We start from the raw sequence: 20,016 nt of genomic DNA on the forward strand, positions 1-20,016 counted from the left end.
TACTTCACATGCTTAAGTGTTCATTTCCTGTCAGAATTTTATGCTTTGTAGTGAAAACTCAACACAGAGGGTATTTTTCTTCTCACTCAGCAAGCTTACTTCCTGTTTCCATCTAGTGTCCTTTGTTTTATTAATAATACTCTAAATACTTTAGTTCCAATTTTTTTGTGACCAAAACCAGTAAAAGACATAATACTTAAAACTGTGTCTTCTGGCAATTTAAGTTTAAATCAGGCTTTTAGTTAATAGCTATGAATTTAAATACCTTGAGCAGATTTCAAAGAATTTTAGTAATGGATTGAATTATTTTCATAGAATTGGCTTTGCAAAGTTCTGTGGTTGTAAACTCTTTCTAAAAGTTAATTGTATTAACATTATAAACATTTACCCGTTGGCAAAGCATCTATGATTAATTTTAAAGAAGAGGGAAGGTTAAACGACATGTGATTTTCATGGTCTGGCTGAGTGTATTTGAACAATACAGATAAGTTTCTTTGAGGGGAGAAAAAGTCCAAATAAGGATGTAACCAACTTTCTTCTGAAAAGTAACATGTATTTAATGTTTAAAGTGTATTTATTGAAAACTTGGTGGTGTATTCCATATAATTTCTGGGTAATAATGACATGAACCTTGAACTTGTATAGGTATAAATCTTCCCCATATTCTTGTAACTACTTTACAGAGTATTTATTGATAAATTTTTGTGAATTGTTTTAAACCTCCACCACTTTCCTTAAACCTCCAGACTTACTCTGCCAATTCTCTACCTTTTTTTTCTTTTAAATCGAGGTCAAGGCCATCCATGTGTGAACTGCTCACTTCACATTTCTCTCATCTTTTTGGTTTGAAAAGAAGAGATGTTCCTTCCCTTTTCCAAAACTTAACTCTTTTTCTTGTTCCTGTTTGTTCCTATCTTCCCCAAAGTTATTACTGTTTGTTTGTTTGTTTTTGTTGTTTTGTTTTGTTAAGGCAGAGTCTTGCTCTGTCATCCAGGCTAGAGTGCAGTGACACAACCTGGTCTCACTGCAACCTCTGTCTCCTGGGCTCAAGCCATCCTCCTGCCTCAGCCTCCTGAGTAGCTGGGACTACAGGGGCATGCCATCCTACCTAGCTAAGTTTTGTATATTGTGTAGAGATGGGTTTCACTATGTTGCCTAGGCTGGTCTCCATCTCCTGGACTAGAGCTATCCACCTGCCTCCCAAAGTGCTAGGATTACAGATAGGAGCTACCACACCTGTCCTTAAAGTAATTACTCTTTAAAAAGGAATTTGTACTCACTGCCTTTCCAGTCTCTTGCTCTCCTCCTCTTATTCTCATTATGTTATAGAATTGCCAATCCCTTGACCATATTCACCATTTAGCCCTTTTGCTTATTTAAAAAAAATTGACTACATCCTTTTCTTGAAACTTCTGTTGCCCTGGGTAAATCTACTTCCTATTTTTCTTCCTGTGATTTTTTTTTTTTTTTTTTTTTTTTTTTTTGAGACGGAGTCTCACTCTGTCGCCCAGGCTGGAGTGCAGTGGCCGGATCTCAGCTCACTGCAAGCTCCGCCTCCCGAGTTTACGCCATTCTCCTGCCTCAGCCTCCCGAGTAGCTGGGACTACAGGCGCCCGCCACCTCGCCCGGCTAGTTTTTTGTATTTTTTTAGTAGAGACGGGGTTTCACCATGTTAGCCAGGATGGTCTCGATCTCCTGACCTCGTGATCCGCCCGTCTCGGCCTCCCAAAGTGCTGGGATTACAGGCTTGAGCCACTGCGCCCGGCCCTTCCTGTGATTTTTGACTCCTTTTTCTTTGTCTAGCCTTTAAACATAGGCATTCCTCCAAAGGTTTTGTTCTTGGTTGTCTTTAATAATGCTTTACTTGTTTTCCCTTGGTCAGTGCTTTATTCTTGAGGCTCCAATGTACTTAGATTGAAAGCTACTGATCTAGACCCTTATAGTAATGTGACTCCTTGGCTGTCTATGATGGAGATGCTGTGATGGTTAATTTTATGTTTCAGCTTGACTAGGCCGTGGGGGGTGTCCAGATATCTGATCAGACATTATTCTGGGTATGTCTGTGAGTGTGTTTTTGGGTCAGATTAATGTTTGAATTGGTCAGCTGGATAAAGCAAATTCCCTGCTTAATGTGAGTGAGCCTCATCCGATTAGTTGAAGAATGACCCTCCCAAAAGTAAAGGGGAAAGTCCTCCTGCCTGACTGCCTTCAAGCTGGAACATCGATTTTTTTCCTGCCTTTGGACTAAAATGGAAGCATTGGCCCTTCCTGGGTTTTGCAACTATACCATTGCTCTCCTTTGTCTCCAGCTTGCCAACTGCAGATCTGGAGACTTGTCAGCTCATAATTGCATAAGCCTTTCCATATATATGAAAATAAAGAGATGTCCCAGTTCAGTGCCTCACAGATACGGGCCCTTATGTCTCCCTTAGCTTCCCAGAGAGACTGTTTCCTCTTAATGGAGCTTGACCCAAAGACTGCTGACTGAGAATTTGCTCTCTCAGTGATCCTGATGGATGCTGACAGCAGTTAACAGAGAGAGAGAGACAGAGTTCCCTGTAAAAAATTACAGAAATTGGATGATCCCTAAATCTTTGTCTCTAGCTCTGGAATAGAATATTTCTGGAGTAGAACATTTCTAGACGATGACCTATCATCTACATGGGTTTTCTAAAACAACATATTTACTAGAGAACTTTGTATCTTCCCGTGCAAACTTCTTTCTTTGTTCCATGTATTGGCTAATGCATTGGCAGTGTTTTCTTATTGATTATCATATATCTCTTTCATTTATTAAAAAGTGTGTATGGTTATGCAATGTGAGGACTGCACACATTAATCATTTATAGACTTCACCATTAAAGAACTTGAGCTAGAAAGGGGAGACAAGATGTGAATGTGTGTAAATGCAGTACGAAATAGAAAGTCTTGAGTGCCACAGAAGAAAAGTCTGTGCAAGATCAATGGAGAAAAGAGATGATTTGATGCTTTGGTTTGTTTGTGTGGAGTTTGGAGGTGGGGTGGGAGTATGGGTTAAGGGAATATGTGTAAAATATATGTATTTTTTATTCCAGAGAGAGCAGAGGGAAAAATCCAAAACTGTTAATGTTAATGTTTGAGGTGAAATATTGGCAGCCTAGCTATTTTTTACCCTTTACAGACAAAACATTTGAGTTAACTTTCCGGATTCTATTATTACCTTGATATGTGACTAGATAATTATTATATTTAGTTTTTGTTAATTCAAACTCATAACTTGAATAAAAGGAAGGACCTAATTCATGAGATACACAGCAAAAAATACAACAATTATTATTTTTTTAAAATCTTAAAATGCCACCTAAGGAGATTCAGAATCTGTTTTTAAAATAAGTAAAACATGAAGAACAGTTCTTCAGGGAAAGATGATTCTTAGGTGCAGCAAAGCTTTAGGTTTTCCCAGCACTGCTCCCGCAAAGGTCACAATGTTGTTTTTCACATTGTGTTTCTAGGGATTTTTAAGGATATTCTTTTGAGAGACAGATTAGCATGGTGATTAAGCATGTGACATTGAAGCCAGACTGCCTGGGTTGAAATTCACACTCTGCCTGTATTATCTGTATGACCTTGTGAGTTAATTAACTTATCTGTGCCTCATTTTTTTCATAAAATGGGAGTAATAATAGTTCCCACCTAATAGAGCTTTTTTTGATAAATAAGTTTATAAATGAATGAGTGCCCCTAGATATATTTATATTATATATAAAGTATATATTATATATACATACGTATTTTATATATATATAGTGTGTGTGTGTGTGTATATATATATATATTTTTTTTGAGATGGAGTCTCGGTTTTGTTGCCCAGGCTGGAGTGCAATGGCGCGATCTCAGCTCACCGTAGCCTCTGCCTCCTGGGTTCAAGCGATTCTCCTGCCTCTGCCTCCCAAGTAGCTGGGATTACAGGCATGTGCCACCAGGCCTGGCTTATTTTGCATTTTTAGTAGAGACAGGCTTTCTCCATGTGCGTCAGGCTGGTCTGGAACTCCTAACCTCAGGTGATCTGTCCGCTTCAGCCTCCCAAAATTCTGGGCTTACAGGCATGAGCCACCGCTCCTGGCCCAAATGTATATATTTAAAAATATAAATTAAATATTTAAAAATATATATTTTTTAACTTTTTAGTTTTAGATTTTTTTGTTTGTTTGGTTTTTTTTTTTTCTTTTTTTTTTTTTTGAGACAGGGTCTCATTCTGCCACCCAGGCTGGAGTACAGAATGCAGTCATGGCTTACTGCAGCCTCAAACTCCAGGATTCAAGTGATTTTCCCACTTCAGCCTCCCTAGTAGCTGGGACTAAAGGCACATGCCACCACACCCAGCTATTTTTTGAAGAAACTTTTATAGAGACAGGGTCTCACTATGATGCCCAGGCTGGTCAAGGACCTGTGCTCAAGTGATCCTCCTGCCTTGGCTTCCCAAAGTGCTGGGATTATAGGTGTGAACCATTGTGCCCAGCCTAGAAAAGGCTGATTTTATAGAATCAAATACTAATGAAAGTGACTGCTACTCTTTTCGGAAGGTTATTGAAGGAACTACATATTGTCTTATATTTTTAAATGTTTTATGATTTCTATGATAGATTCATTGGTTATATGTAAGTGAATTTTAACTTGTTTTGGGGGGAGCAAAAGTTCACATTGAACTAATGACTGCTTCTAAACTGGATACAAAAATACAAAATTCAACAAAATGCTATTTGTGTTCTCAAGGAGCTTTCACATTAGGACAAATATAAAACAGGATTTAATAATACGGTGTTTGGTTCAGACTAAGTACTTAGAAGTATGGGGGGAAGAATTCCTTCATACTGAGTAATCATGAAGGGCATTGCCGATGAAGTTGCATTCAGTTGGACCTTTAAAAATTAATAGATTTTTGACGAATGTGGTGAAGGAAGTTTAAGAGGAAGGTGAAGGGAAAGGTCCAGAGGCAAGATAGCTTGATCTGTGTTTTATAGGAACAGGATATGATTCAAGCTAACTGGAACATAGAAATCTTTAGGGAAGTTCTGGGAAATAAGATTGGATTAGATTGTGGCAGATTTGGAGTGTGAAACCAGAGGATTTGCTAGGAAATATCAAATCCCATTCTTTAGAGTAATATAGTCTCTCATAGTGGTTGCTTCTGTAATACAAACTGATTGATGTGTGATAGGTAGCTATGAGACTGATGTCAGTATAATGGGGAAATAGCATTAGTTCAGACGTAATCTTTCCCAGCATATTAAATTTTTGAAATAATCAGAAACAAACTTCTCACAACCTAAGAGAAAGCTTTAGCACTATGAAGATATACGGAAAACACTGAGAATTCTGCAGAAGTGTCCTCTTATTAGTGAAAATGAGTGGCTTCAGGAACAGTTTCACATTCCACAGTATTAATCTTTCAGCTGTAACAATGTTTGCAGACCAAGAAGCTGCAAAAACATTTCTCTTTGAATTTTTTTTTTGAGACAGAGAGTCTCACTTTGTCACCCAGGCTGGAGTGCAGTGGCGCGATCTCGGCTCACTGCAACCTCTGCCTCCCAGGTTCAATCAGTTCTCCCGCTTCAGCCTCCTGAATAGTTTGAATTACAAGTGCCTGCCACCACGCCTGGCTAATTTTTGTATTTTTAGTAGAGACAAGGTTTCACCATGTTGGCCAGGCTGGTCTTGAACTCCTGACCTCAGGTGATCCACATGCCTCGGCCTCCCACAGTGGTACTGTGCTTTTAACTTCATTGCAATTATTGTTGACTAGAAGCATATGTCCTGAAGAATTCATATCTCAAATGAGGAAACAAGAGCCCCAGAGTTTTAGGCTTCAAAGGATGTAATGCTAGATGCAAATGGGAGCAGACATTTAACTGTGCAATTGTTTTTATAAGAACCTGTTATTGTTTGATATTGTCTGATATAAAAAAATTATTTTTATTTTTAGAGAGATGGAGTTTCACTGTATTGCTTGCACTGGCTTCAAACTTCTGGACGCAACTGACCCTCTTAATTTAGCCTCCTGGGTACCTGGGACTGCAAGTGTGCAATACCACACCTGGCTACATCGATATTCAGTAGTCCACCTTAACTCTCTTTTCCCCAGGAGACTTGTTACTTTTTAGTTGTGCTTTTGTAGAACTCGAAGTATTTATTTTTTTCTCCAAGTGTGTATATCACATTCTAGCAGAAAGGGCTCTGACATGTTTTAAAGGAAGGAAACTCATAAAGGAATTGTTGACCTAAATTTTCAGTTTAATTTTCTCACACAGAATCATCTTGTGTGCTGAGGCAGGCAGATTGCTTGCTTGAGCCCAGGAGATTGAGATCATCCTGGGCAACATGGTAAAACCCCGACTCTACAAAAAATACAAAAATTAGCCAGGTGGGGTGGCCTATGCCTGTAGTCCCAGCTATTTGGGAGGCTGAGGTGGATCACATGACCTCAGGAGGTCAAAGCTGCAGTGAGCCATTGTTGAGCAACTGCACTGTAGCCTAGGCGACAGAATGAGTCCTTGTCTCAAAAAAAAAAGAAGAATCTTTTTGTGTGCCATAGTCACTGAAAAGTGTTATAGCTCTTGAAATGTATGCACTTTGTTCTCACTGAATTTTGAATTGAGAATGTTCCAATTCTAATTTTAAAGAGAATTTATATTTGAAATTTGCCCCAAATCAAGTGTTTTTATGTAATGTCAAAACACTCTAAATGGACTCTGCTGTTGGGCTATGCTTGGGTGGTGAATTGATCTCCCTGAAAGCTGTAAACAGTTTTTGACCAGACGTAAACTTAACTTTTGAGGGATTGTGAGGATGTTTGTATAAGTTTATTAACCTAGAAAATGCCCATTCTCTTACATAAAAAACCGTCTTCTTTCTTGGAATTTGGGGCCTAGTTGAATATATAGAATTTCTGACTGATTAGAAGAGTCGTAAATGGGCTTGATCTCTTCATTTTCTTAAAACAGAGAGTCCTTTAATTTCATTTAGTTGTAAAATTTCTAAAGTGTCTATTTTAGGAATATTTGGAATGGAAAGGTCTTTATCTTTCCATTCTTACTCTAGTACATCCTGTTTCTACTACTGATCAAGTAAAACCAATGAACTAAAATCAGGCTTAGTTGACATTACTTTTACAAAGATAGAAATATATAATTTAAAAATTTGTTATTGATATGATTTACTTCCATAGCTTTGTACATATTTTCCTAAAAATGTGTTTGTGCTGTGCTGCTATGTAGCATTTTGTGGATCTTCCACTGTTAAGATAAAAACACTCTTTTAGTTACAGAAAGACCCAAATGGGACCAGTAATTTGCCAACTGGAAGTTCTCTTCTTCAAGAAGTTGAAGTACAGAATGAGGAGATGGCAGCTTTTTGTCGATCCATTACAAAGTAAGGAATTTTTCTTTATAAATGTTCGTTTGAAAAATTGACTTGAAAACCAGTTTAGTGCTAATAATGATAAAATTTTAAAAATTTTAATTATTTTCTTCTTGTGGCTAAAATTTCAAGTCAGTTAATTGGCATGTTACCACAAACTACAGTTGAACTTATGTCTTCACCTGTTAGATTTCTTAATCTTTGGAAGAAAAAGTTGAGGTCAGACAGTAGACTTCTGATACTATAATAACCAGTAAAAAATATGACTTACCTGTAAATTTCAGTACACTTAAAAAATACCTACTTTTGTCTTAGACTTAATTTTGCTGTAAACTTTCTAGCATTCAAAATACTGTCTTACACATTTAAGAGATGATATTATAACAGGCAAGTTTAGAAGAGCAAATATATTTCTGAAGTTTAGAGAAACACATTTATAGAATGTTCTCTCAATCTTAAATGTGTCTAATATTCATTGTAGGTGAGGAAACTGAGACTCAGAGAAGTATCCTAACAAAGTTTACTTGGCTAGTCAGTAATATCAATAATAGAACCAAGTCTCTTTTGCTTCTGGTTAAGCATGTTTTCTTCCCATTATATCACTATATTAGTCATGACTTCTGTTACAAGTGCTAAAACCCATCTTGAACTTAAAAAGGGTCATGTTCACAACCCAAATAGCAGATAGAGGAAGGATGGGGCAGAGTTCATTAATAGCAAGATTCAGGAATTCATTACTATAAATCATCCCTCCTTCCTTCGATTCTCCTTGTCCACTCCCTTTCCTTTCCTTCTCCTTCCTCACTTTTCTTCCTCTGCCTTTCCTCCATGCAATTGAATGGTCTCAGTAGCAGAGAAGAAAAAGGAGTCCTCTTAGCGCTAGCCAGATAGGAAAATCCCACAGGAGGAAAGAGTGGAACAACAATCCTTGTGGCCAAGAGGATGAGAGATCTGTTATCTAAAAAAGGGAAGTAGATCACCAATGAGAGATTTTTTTCTGAATCCAGCATTGTCTTCAGTGTGGTCTGCTTTAAGCATAGCAGGATTTGGGGTTCCCAGAACATTTTTGAATATGTACATTATTTTAATGTTAAAGAACTTAATATTTAATGAGATTTTCTGGACAATTGGTGATATTTTATTAAAACTTTGTCTTCCTTTATGTTACCTTTTAACCAGCATTTCTTTTCTTCAGAATACCTTAGGAAAAAAAATATTATCAGTAGAGTCACTTTTTCTTGGCAAAGGTTACTCTCCCCAAACAGGCCTTGTATTTTTCTGTTAGGCCATGTTAAGTAACTACTACATTTAAGCTTTGCAAGTTGAGAAGTTAGGTAGCTGAGACCTACCTTTTTTCTCCCATTTGAATCATAGAGCTATTTATACAAACTCTGCCACTAATTGAAAATGATTGTTTTTGTTTACACACACACACACACACACATTTATGTGGTACAAAACTGCAAATGGACTAAAGAGAGAATGAGTTCTTTTTGTAATTTTATTTTCATTAGTAGACTATGATTGTAACAAATATTAGAGCAGTAAGAAGTACTGGTGTTTTTGAAGCCATGTTCTAGGAACTTCTCTTGTTCCCCTGTGGTGACCATGGAGATTGAGGTGAGGAGATGTACTTTGAAATTAGTGGCTCTATTTTTTCCCGTATGCTCATTTTGCAGCGGATTTTTAAAACAAATTTTAGGCTTTTAATTAGAGAGCCAGTTCTTTGCTTTTTGAGATCTCCAAAAATTATTCGTTTAAATTCAGCTGTGAAATTAGTGTCAGGCTGTCAGAATGATATTTGTTTATAGTTAAGATAAAATATAAAACAGACTTGGAATTTATTAGCAGTTCTAGGTATTGGTTCTTGTTGTTGTTTCTCATCTGTGAAATTAAAGAGTTGGACTAGTGATTTCAAAGATCTCTTTCAGTTTAAGGTTCTGTAATACATTGATTCAGGACTACTTTTCATTATTATTGAGTTTTTGTCTTATTTCTTTATTTTTTTCATTTTACACCTATCGTAATTGACAAAGCTTGCTATATCTACTAGTTACAGGTGCTGAAAATGGTTTTTTTTTTGTTTTATTTTTTTTGTTTTTTTTGTTTTTTTTTTTTTTTGAGACGGAGTTTTCACTCTTGTTGCCCAGGGTGGAGTGCAGTGGTGCGATCTCGGTTCACTGCCTCCTGGGTTCAAGCTATTCTCCTGCCTCAGCCTCCTGAGTAGCTAGGACTATAGGCATGTGTCACCATGCTCAGCTAATTTTTTTGTATTTTTAATAGAGACAAGATTTTACCATGTTGGCCAGGCTAGTCTTGAACTCCTGACCTCAGGTGATCTGCCCACCTCGGCCTCTCAAAGTGCTGGCATTACAGGCGTGAGCTACCGCACCCGGTCAAGAAAGTTTTCTAATAGTGTTAAATACCAGTAGAAGTTAGTGCCACTTTATTTGTGGTCCTTTAGGATAAGATGAGAAACCACACTCTACACCTGTCTTTCTGAATAGCTTTATGGTCATATAATATTAATATATATACTATTTATATCCTATACTAGTATCTTGACCCCAAAAACTTGCTATGTGTTTTCAAGGACTTCAACTCTGCATTTGGTTAATTTTATTCTAAGTAGTGCTGATATACTTTCCTATAGAATAATGTTAATTCATTTGAAATCTTTCAAAACCCTCATTTTTATCTCTTCTCCTCTTTATATTCTGATTTTGTATGATTTGGTTATCTGTGCAGAATTTTAGTCTGATTGAGCACACAAAAGTAGAAAAATAAACCATAAAGGATTTTTGTTTCTGCATAGAGATACTGAATTTCCTAAACTGTAGATCTACACTAAACAGACAAAGCCTTTTATTTGGGTGATAGGGGAGTAGAAATTTTAGAAAAAATAAAAATTAGAGTTAAATACTCTTTATAGGTAGTTACTTAAGAACATCAAACTGTGATGTGTGGCTTAGAGTATCCATAAAAATACCTTATCTGGTCTATATTTAAAGTGAATAATTTACTCAGACAGCAGTTATTCATTTAGTAGTTTAATTTGATTTTGTATGTTTAAATGTTTAAACATTTAGTTACAAAAAAACCCACAAAAAAAACCTCAATTGTAAGGAATCTTACATCTTACGTGTTTTGTGGTTTTTGGCAATTTTTATAAAGCAAACAAACCATGGATTAGAAGAAATCAATTTTACAGAAAAAGGAAATTAGTGTATTTTCTGGATCTGGTATCTTCCATGGTACCAAGTAAATACAAAAAGGACCCATTATAAAAACATTTCTTAAATTGTGATAAAATATGTGTAACAAAATTTACCATTTTAACTGGTTTTAAGTATACATTTCAGTGACATAGTTACATTCACATTGTTGTGTAAAAGAAAGGACTTATTTTAAGAAAGGGAAATGCAGGTTTCCTCCTCTCAAACAAAGCTAAGTTTTATCACTGGAATTTTTGTCTAATAAATTCTTTTCTTAGCTATCAAGAATTTCTGCTTTTACTTTTGTCATCCTTAACGGTTTCTGAAAATTGAAAGCTTGCTTAGATGTAGAAAAAATTCTCTAACATTTCATACATTAATTTCATGATTTGATGTGAGCATCTGTCTTAGTGTTTGTATTACTATAAAGAAATACTTGAGACTGAGTAATTTATAAAGAAAGGGTGTATTATATTTTTAATATTGGATCCTTTGTGTTGCTTAACAGTTCAGTGCAAAAACTAGATTTATTCCTTCACTAACTCATTTATTTGACAAGAAGGTTAAAGCACTTACCATGTACTAGGCACTGTTCTAAATGCTTTATAAACTAAATTCACGTAATTCTCACAACAACCCTATCAGGTAAGTAGTAGTATTACCCCCAGTTTATAGAAGAAAAAACTGAAGCAACAAGGAGATTTAATAACTTGCGTAAGTTCACACAGCTAATAAGTAGTATAATCAGGATTCAATATAAGGTAATTTGGCTCTAGAGGATATGCACTAATGCTTACATGTGCTACTTCTCCAGAACCTTTTTCTGTCAACTCAAGCTGTTTTATTCTACTTCCGTGACCTGATTATTTTAATCTCTACAGAAGCAAGTATATACTTCTAGCATTCATTCCATTCATAACCCTATGAAAAGCAGGTAGGAGAACTGGTCCCTGTCTTTTAACCTCTAGAAAAAAATCAGTTTAAAAGAGCTCACAAGTGTAAAGAAGTTATCAAATCTGTCTTTGTCTTATGATAACAGCAGTGCTGGCTGGAGACGAGCCATACACCACATTCATATATTTAATTTTAAACTGTGTTGCTCCTATGAATACCTTCACAGGCAGTTCTTTCGATTCCCTAAGTTTTAGAAATCACTTTGAGGGAAGAAAGGCCTTGGAGCACTGTAAAAAACCATTGTCTGTATTTTGTTCGTTATCTAGCAGCCAAAAACAACGTTTGTAGGAAAAAGGTCCTTAGAAGAAAAAAAATTTTCAAGACAACAAACATTTTATCCTTTTGGCCATCACAGTTTTAGGACTACATTGCCTATAGAATCATTTAAAAGGTACCATTTTGTGTACTTGTACTGTGTAGCAAAAGATTTTTAAGCAGAGGACCTCATTTAAAATGCCATTTATCCAAGCATGTGCTTGGGTAGTGTTGATAATGTTACCAAAGCTATCCTGGCAGTAGGTCGTCTCTTCCTTTTCCTTGGGTTTCTTTTATTTAAAAGGAAAATGCTGGTATTTGGAGTTTCAACAGGAGTTCATTCATTGCAGTTTCATGAGCTGCTTGAGTTGGACAATGACACAGAACTGAGTGGCTATAAACATGTAAAACCTTGTTCAGAGCCCTTAGATGAAGTTTTTTAAAAAAGAATTTAATTTCTTCTTTCTTGTGAACAGATTGAAGACCAAATTTCCGTATACCAATCACCGCACAAACCCAGGCTATTTGTTAAGTCCAGTCACAGCACAAAGAAATATATGCGGAGAAAATGCTAGTGTGAAGGTCTCCATTGAAATTGAAGGATTTCAGCTACCAGTTACTTTTACATGCGATGGTAGGTTTATGGTTCCTCAAGCCTCTTGTTTTGTTCTGTAAGGGGGAAATGTTTAAAATATCAATATTGGCCGGGCGCGGTGGCTCAAGCCTGTAATCCCAGCACTTTGGGAGGCCGAGACGGGCGGATCACGAGGTCAGGAGATCGAGACCATCCTGGCTAACACGGTGAAACCCCTTCTCTACTAAAAACTACAAAAAACTAGCCGGGCGAGGTGGCGGGCGCCTGTAGTCCCAGCTACTCGGGAGGCTGAGGCAGGAGAATGGTGTGAACCCGGGAGGCGGAGCTTGCAGTGAGCTGAGATCTGGCCACTGCACTCCAGCCTGGGCGACAGAGGAGACTCCGTCTCAAATAAATAAATAAATAAATAAAATATCAATATTATCATTCTTTTAATAAACCAATTTTGTTATCATGTGTCTTTTTGTCATTCATATGGATACTTTTCTGGTTAGAACTAGTGGGGAATCAGGTTACCTTTATAAATAGATAATTATCTGAAAAGTGCTGAGTAACTTTTTGTTAATCAGTGGCTCTTGGCCAAGGCCCAAAAGCATTGGATAGAAAAGCTAATTATAATCTAATTCTTTATTTTTATCCTTCATTTTATGACAGGCAGCATGCTTGCTTATAAAGAGCTGTCAGTGAAATTGAAATTCCAGATATCTTGCTAAGTTCTTCTATGGAGAAGATAATTCTCTTTTATTTTAATCCTTTCTTCCAAACTTGGTATGGGTGTCCTCTCTAGAGATGTCTGTAGGAATTTTTTTCTTTTAGTTTTAAAAACTAATTTTATTTCCTTGCAGAGTTTATTGCATTTCATAATATATATTATCTTAACAGGATTCCAACCAAGGAATGAGATCCTTTATTTCTACAGTACTTTGGCCTAAGAATTATGCAATTTTTATTCTTTAATGGTTATGACTAGGATTGTGTCTAATATTCAGATACATTCTTTCTAGCTTTGTACTTTTGAAGGCCCTTTGAAAAAATATAAATCTGAAACCGAAAACCATCAGCTACTGTAACAATTATTCTTTTAGTTGTTAAAGGAAAAGTTTTGTGGTTTTTGTTGTTGTTGTTGTTGTTGTTGTTTGAGAGACAGTCTCACTCTGCCACCCAGGCTAGAGTGCAGTGGCATGATCTTGGCTCACTGCAGTGAGGGTGAGAGTTAGACCCCATCTCAAAAGTATAACCTACCTGCTGTATTTTTATTTTTCGTTGGAAAATATACCAGGCAAATGTCAAACATTTAAAATGGTGAATCATTTTCTTGTAATTCATTTTAAATCATTGTTTGCTAGATACTGCTAAATATCATCTGTGGGGGATTGGTTCCAGGACCCCCTTCAGATACCAAAATCCTAGGATGCTCAAATCCCTGATATGACATAGTATTATCGTATAACTGATACACATCCTTCTGTATACCTTATTTATTTTTGGTTTAATTTTTAAATTTTTAACTTGCATGGGTACATAGTAGGTATATATATATTTATGGGGTACATATGATCTTTTTTTAAAGCATCAAAGGGAAGGGGTAAAATGATGTTTTGATACAGGCATACAATGTATAATACTACCGTATACTTTAAATCACCTCTAGATTAGTTATATTACCTAATGCAATGTAAATGCTATGTAAATATTTGCTATACTGTATTGTATATGAATAATGACAAGGAAAAAGTGTGTACATATTCGGTACAGATGCAATTTTTTTCTTTTCAAATATTTTTGTTCCATGATTGGTGAATCCACAGATGCAGAACCAACATATATAGAAGGTCAACTGTGTTAAGTTAAATAAAACATGTTATTAAAATTAGTTTCACCTCTTTCGATTTACTTGTTTCACTGTGGCAACTAGAAAATTTGAAATTATATGTGTGGTCTACATTTGTGGACTGCATTATATTTCTATTGTATACTGCTGTCTTAAATTATAAGTAATACAGTCTTGAATAAGTATGAATGAGCAAAGTGCAAATGATGACTAACTCTTTTACAGTGAGTTCTACTGTAGAAATCATTATAATGCAAGCCCTTTGCTGGGTACATGATGACTTGAATCAAGTAGATGTTGGCAGCTATGTTCTGAAAGTTTGCGGTCAAGAGGAAGTGCTGCAGAAGTAAGTTTATTTAACTACTGAGCAACATCTTTGACAATTTCATTTTTAATGGTTTAATCTAGAAAAATTTCAAGTTGAATTTATAATGCAGAAATACGTTGGGTCCTATTGAATTGATTTATCGAATTAGTAAACTTTTATTCAAATATATGATGTCTAAGATGTCATGTCTAAGACAGTGGTGGGGGTTCAGAGATAAGTGAGACATTGTATTCCCTTAAGGAGCTTGTAGTCTTTACAGGAAGAATTTCAGGCAGCTGGTTAATAAGTGATATAATGGGTCTTTCTTACTGTAAAGAGTTGATAGTCACATCATTATAGACTCTGTTTTCCTTTTGCAACATGCACTGTTACTTTATGCACAGTAGTCAGCTGTGATTTCCTTTTAGTTGCCTGAAATAATCGTTATATGAATCTTTTTCTTACCCAGGTATTTATTATATCTTTTTTTGAGACAGAGTTTCACTCTTGTTGCCCAGGCTGGAGTGCAATGGCACGATCTCGGCTCACCACAACCTCCACCTCCCGGGTTCAAGCGATTCTCCTGCCTCAGCCTCCCAAGTAGCTGGGATTACAGGCATGTGCCACCATGCCCAGCTAATTTTGTGTTTTTGCAAAATACAGCCCTTTGGTCAGGCTGGTCTCGAACTCTCGACCTCAGGTGATCCACCTGCCTTGGCCTCCTAAAGTGCTGGGATTATAGGTGTGAGCCACCATGCCCAGCCTTGTAATTTATTATATCTAGCATTTAGTCTTTTCTTATTTCCTTCTTCATCTTTGTCTTCCTCTTCTTTTTTTTTACGTTGACTCTTCTCCTACAGAATAATTTCTCTGTTTAAATGCTCAGATTTGATTTAAAAACTGTCTCTGTGTTTTACCATTCTCTTCAATTTCTGATGCAGGTGCAATTTAAATTTTACCCTCACCTTTATAGTTTCTAATTTGAATAGAATAATAGTGAATAATTAATATATCTTAACAGTAATCATTGCCTTGGAAGTCATGAGCATATTCAAAACTGTCGAAAATGGGACACAGAAATTAGACTACAACTCTTGACCTTCAGTGCAATGTGTCAAAATCTGGCCCGAACAGTAAGTGTGTACCTTATAACTGAATTTCATTTATTTGAATCTGAATAATTCTGCTAATTTGCCAATTTTCAACTTGTACATTTTATATGATTTCATAGTTGGAATGGGGTGATGAACTCATCCTCAACAGTAATCTTCTTAGCAAATGAGGGAGGATCTTCAATCATGGAGGTTTAGGTAACATAGTCCTTAGAGGTAGAGGCATATTTGAAAATCAAAGTGGAGAAATTAAACATTTGGTTGGTAATAGCTTTATACATGAGTGAAAACATCAGGGTGAGTCAGGGAAAAATGAGGAAGAAGGAAAAATTTTGAATACTAAATATTGGTTGGGGATGAAAAGAAAATCCACGTTGACCTTTGTACCAAACTGAGAAAAATAAATTATTCATCACAAAATGAAAACTAATTCCCTGTTTTAAAAGTTCACTACTTCAGTAGGTGGATGTTCTTTTTAAAAAAAAAAAAAAAAAAAAAACTTTCAATGCTTTCTTTTGAGGTTAAAGCAAAATAGAATGCAGGAAATGTAACCATTTTGTTTTACTGCATGAACCTTTGGTGAACTTATGATTGAATTTTTAATCTCTAAAGAGAGTTATTCTTCATTTGGTAGAATTTTGGATGGAAAAATATCAGTGATGTCTGTTTTCTTTTTTTCTTGGTTTTCTTGAGTTTTGCTTTTATGTTAGGGGTAGAATTCATTTCAATCGGGTAAAGACTTTCATAAAATTTAGTACATTTTGGCAGTCATTGGTAACTTTTCTTTTCAGTTTCTTAAGGAATGATGTCTTTTTTTTTTTTTTTCTTTTGGAGACAGAGTTTCCCTCTGTCATCCAGGCTGGAGTGCAATGGCGTGATCTCAGCTCATTGCACTTCTGCCACCTATGCTCAAGCAATTCTCGTGCCTCAGCCTCTGGAATAGCTGGAACTGTGGGCATGCACCAACCCACCCAGCAAATTTTTTTTTTTTTTTTTTGTATTTTTAGTAGAGACAGGGTTTTGGTGTGTTGGCCAGGCTGGTCTCAAACTCCTGGCCGCAAATGATTCGCCTACCTCAGCCTCCCAAAGTGCTGGGATTACAGGCATGAGCCACCGTGCCCTGCCAGGAATGATGTTCTTGACTACATTTGCATAATGTAGACCTAGGGTAGAAGAGACGAGTACCTTGTTCATGACGGGGAGTGGGAGGAAAATTGATTATCATTAGAAAAAATAATGCAGAAATTTAAATGACCTCTTCCCCATCTGTTTTCTACCCCATATTCATTTGGCTATCAGCCATCTTTAAAGTATTTTTAGCTCTCTATTCACTATATATACAACAGAAATAGTTTTTGTTCCAAAAGCTATTTATATATCTGAAAGTAGACTTGAAAGCATTTATGTTTTCCATTTAACAAACAAGTTTTTTTTCAGGATGTTGACTCACTTTTTTTCTGAGTCAGTTATAAATAATATTTAATTCTGATAGAATTTTATTTTCAGTTCTTGGAAAAACACTTTGGTTTCAAGATTTTATCATACACTTAACTATATTTAATTTGACAATAGAAAGACCAAAGAGTGGATTTGATTTTTTTGTGTAAATGTGTTTGTTTAGGCAGAAGATGATGAAACACCCGTGGATTTAAACAAACACCTGCATCAAATAGAAAAACCTTACAAAGAAGCCATGACAAGGTATATAATCTAAAGCATTAATTGCAGGTTTTCAGACTTTGTTTTTGGATGCAAATACACTTATTTTGGTGATTAAAACAATCATTTTGTGTATAGCATCCTTCAGCCACAATAACTGCTGTTTCTTTCAGACACCCGGTTGAAGAACTCTTAGATTCTTATCACAACCAAGTAGAAGTGGCTCTTCAAATTGAAGTAAGTCTTAATTCACATTTTGGCATAATGACTTAAAGATTCTTGATTCTTCTTTCTCTTAAATGGTAGTGTTGGCATTAGAGTAAATATTTTAGGACTTTAAAGACTATATTATTTTTAATTTATAAAGAAAATAGGTTTAATTGACTTACAGTTCAGCATGACTGGGGAGGCCTCAGGAAACTTAAATCATGGAAGAAGGCACCTCTTCACAGGGCAGCGAGAAAGAATGAGTGTCGAGCGAACGGGGTCCATTATAAAACCATCAGATCTCATGAAAACTCACTATCATGAGAACAGCATGGGGGAAACCACTCCCATGATTCAGTTATCTCCACCTGGTCCCGCCCTTGACACGTGGAGATTATTACATTTCAAGGTGAGATTTTGGGGGGACATAGAGCCAAACCACATCATTGTGCCCCTGGCCCCTCCCAAATGTCATGTCCTCACATTTCAAAACACAATCATGCCCTTCCAATAGTCTCCCAAGGTCTTAACTCTTTCCAGCATTAACCCAAAAGTTTAAGTCCAAAGTCTCATCTGAGACAAGGCAAATCCCTTCCACCTATGAGACTGTAAAACCAAAAGCAAGTTAGTTACTTCCTGGATACAATGAAGGTACAGGTGTGGGGTAGAGACAGCCGTTCCAAATGGGAGAGATTTTCCAAAACAAAGGGGCTAGAGGTCCCATGCAAGTCCAAAATCTAATAGGGCAGTCGTTAAAGCTTAAAGACTTTCTTTTTTTTTTTTTTTTTTTTTCTTTTTTTTTTGAGACTGAGTCTCCATGTGTTGCTCAGGCTGGAGTGCAGTGGGGCAATCTTGGCTCTCTGCAACCTCTGCCTCCTGGGTTCAAGTGATTCTCCTGCCTCAGCCTCCTGAGTAGCTGGGATTGGAGGCATGCATCACCATGCCTGGCTAATTTTTATGTTTTTAGTAGTGATGGGGTTTCACCATGTTGGCCAGGCTGGTCTCAAACTCCTGACCTCAAGTGATCCTCCCACCTCAGCCATCTAAAGTGCTGAGGTTACAGGCGTGAGCCACCGTGCCCAGCCAAGACTATATTCTTGACATTGATGTTTCATGTCTTGTTTTCGGACCTAAGTTACGTCAAAAGTTTTCAGTAATGCTTAAATTAACATGTTTATTCTCACTTCAGCTCTATTGCTAAGAAGAACCTTCAGTTCAACTCTAAAAGCAGTTATTGGATGCTTACTATATGCTGAATGCTAGAGTTTTGAAAATGAATGACCTAGTCCCCACCTATCAGGAACTTAAAAACTAGTGGTGAGGGATTTAAACAAAACTTCAATATAGTGTAGTAAAATGTATTATAGAGGTATGCCTTGGAGTTAAGGAGATTAAGGAAGGGCACCTTACCTAAATTGAGGGTTCAAGGAAGGCCTCTTAGAAGGGATGTTGCCTGAACTGTCTTATACAGTACAAGTTAGCAAGAAAAAAATTGGGAAGGGTATATAAACAAAAGCAGATAGGTGTGATATTTACATGGAAGTATAAGCAATTCTGTGATAGAGTACAAAGTATAAAATGAAAATTGGCAGATGACATGGGAGATTAGCTATGTGATTATAATCCGTGTTAAGGAATTTTACTTTATCTTCTAGGTCAGGAGACCATATCCAGTCTACCTTCTAATTTGTAAATTAAAAAACAAAAATTTAACAAAACCACACACCTGGTTGTTGTTGTTATTGTTGTTGTTGTTGTTGTCATTGTTTGAGACAGTCTCACTTTGTCACCCAGGCTGGAGTTCAGTGATATGATCTTGGCTCACTGTAATCTCTGCCTTCCGGGTTCAAGTGATTCTCCCACCTCAGCCCCCCTAGTAGCTGGGATTACAGGTGTGTGCCACCATGTCTGGCTAATTTTTGTATTTTTGGTACAGACAGGGTTTCACCATGTTGGTCAGGCTGGTTTCGAACTCCTGACCTCAAGTGATCCACTCGCCTTGGCCTCCCATAGTGTTGGAATTACAGGCATGAGCCACTGTGCCTGGCCCTATACCTTTTTTTTTTTTTTTTTTTTAACATATTGTCTCTTGTCATTTACATTTATGCTCCAACAGTAGAGTTGAGTAGTTGGAACAGAGATTGTATATCCTGCAAAACCTAACCTGTTACTGTTTGGCCCTGTACAGAAAAAGTTGGCCGACTCCTGTTCTAGCCACTTAAGGTGTTTTTAGCCTAGAGTGGTTTGGGTGAATTGTTTAGTCCTGTGATCTGAAATCACTCTGGCTGTATTGTGGAAGTTAGATTTCAGGTTGGGATTGGTTTCAGAGCGAATATTTAGAAAGGTTTTTATAGTAGTCCAGGTGAAAGATGAAGAGCATGGAAAAGTTTAAAAGGAAAGAACTGATTAACTGGGCGGATCACAAGGTCAGGAGATCGAGACCACAGTGAAACCCCGTCTCTACTAAAAATACAAAAAATTAGCCG

The 20,016-nt window shown here is 36.6% G+C and overlaps 1 protein-coding gene across 3 annotated transcripts in view; it reads left to right on the forward strand.

Annotated features, from left to right (window-relative positions):
• Positions 1–20,016, forward strand: part of PIK3C2A (phosphatidylinositol-4-phosphate 3-kinase catalytic subunit type 2 alpha) — a 118,276-nt gene that overhangs the window by 43,955 nt on the left and 54,305 nt on the right. For all 3 annotated transcript variants that reach the window (XM_028833601.2, XM_077963183.1, XM_028833600.2), the window contains 6 exons: positions 7,298–7,407; positions 12,296–12,453; positions 14,471–14,591; positions 15,574–15,685; positions 17,286–17,365; positions 17,497–17,560. In XM_028833601.2, the coding sequence (XP_028689434.2) occupies positions 7,298–7,407; positions 12,296–12,453; positions 14,471–14,591; positions 15,574–15,685; positions 17,286–17,365; positions 17,497–17,560 (645 nt within the window). The remainder of the gene's footprint in view (positions 1–7,297; positions 7,408–12,295; positions 12,454–14,470; positions 14,592–15,573; positions 15,686–17,285; positions 17,366–17,496; positions 17,561–20,016) is intronic.

This window comes from Macaca mulatta, chromosome 14 (genome assembly GCF_049350105.2).
Source record: "Macaca mulatta isolate MMU2019108-1 chromosome 14, T2T-MMU8v2.0, whole genome shotgun sequence".
Taxonomy (NCBI): Eukaryota; Metazoa; Chordata; class Mammalia; order Primates; family Cercopithecidae; genus Macaca; species Macaca mulatta.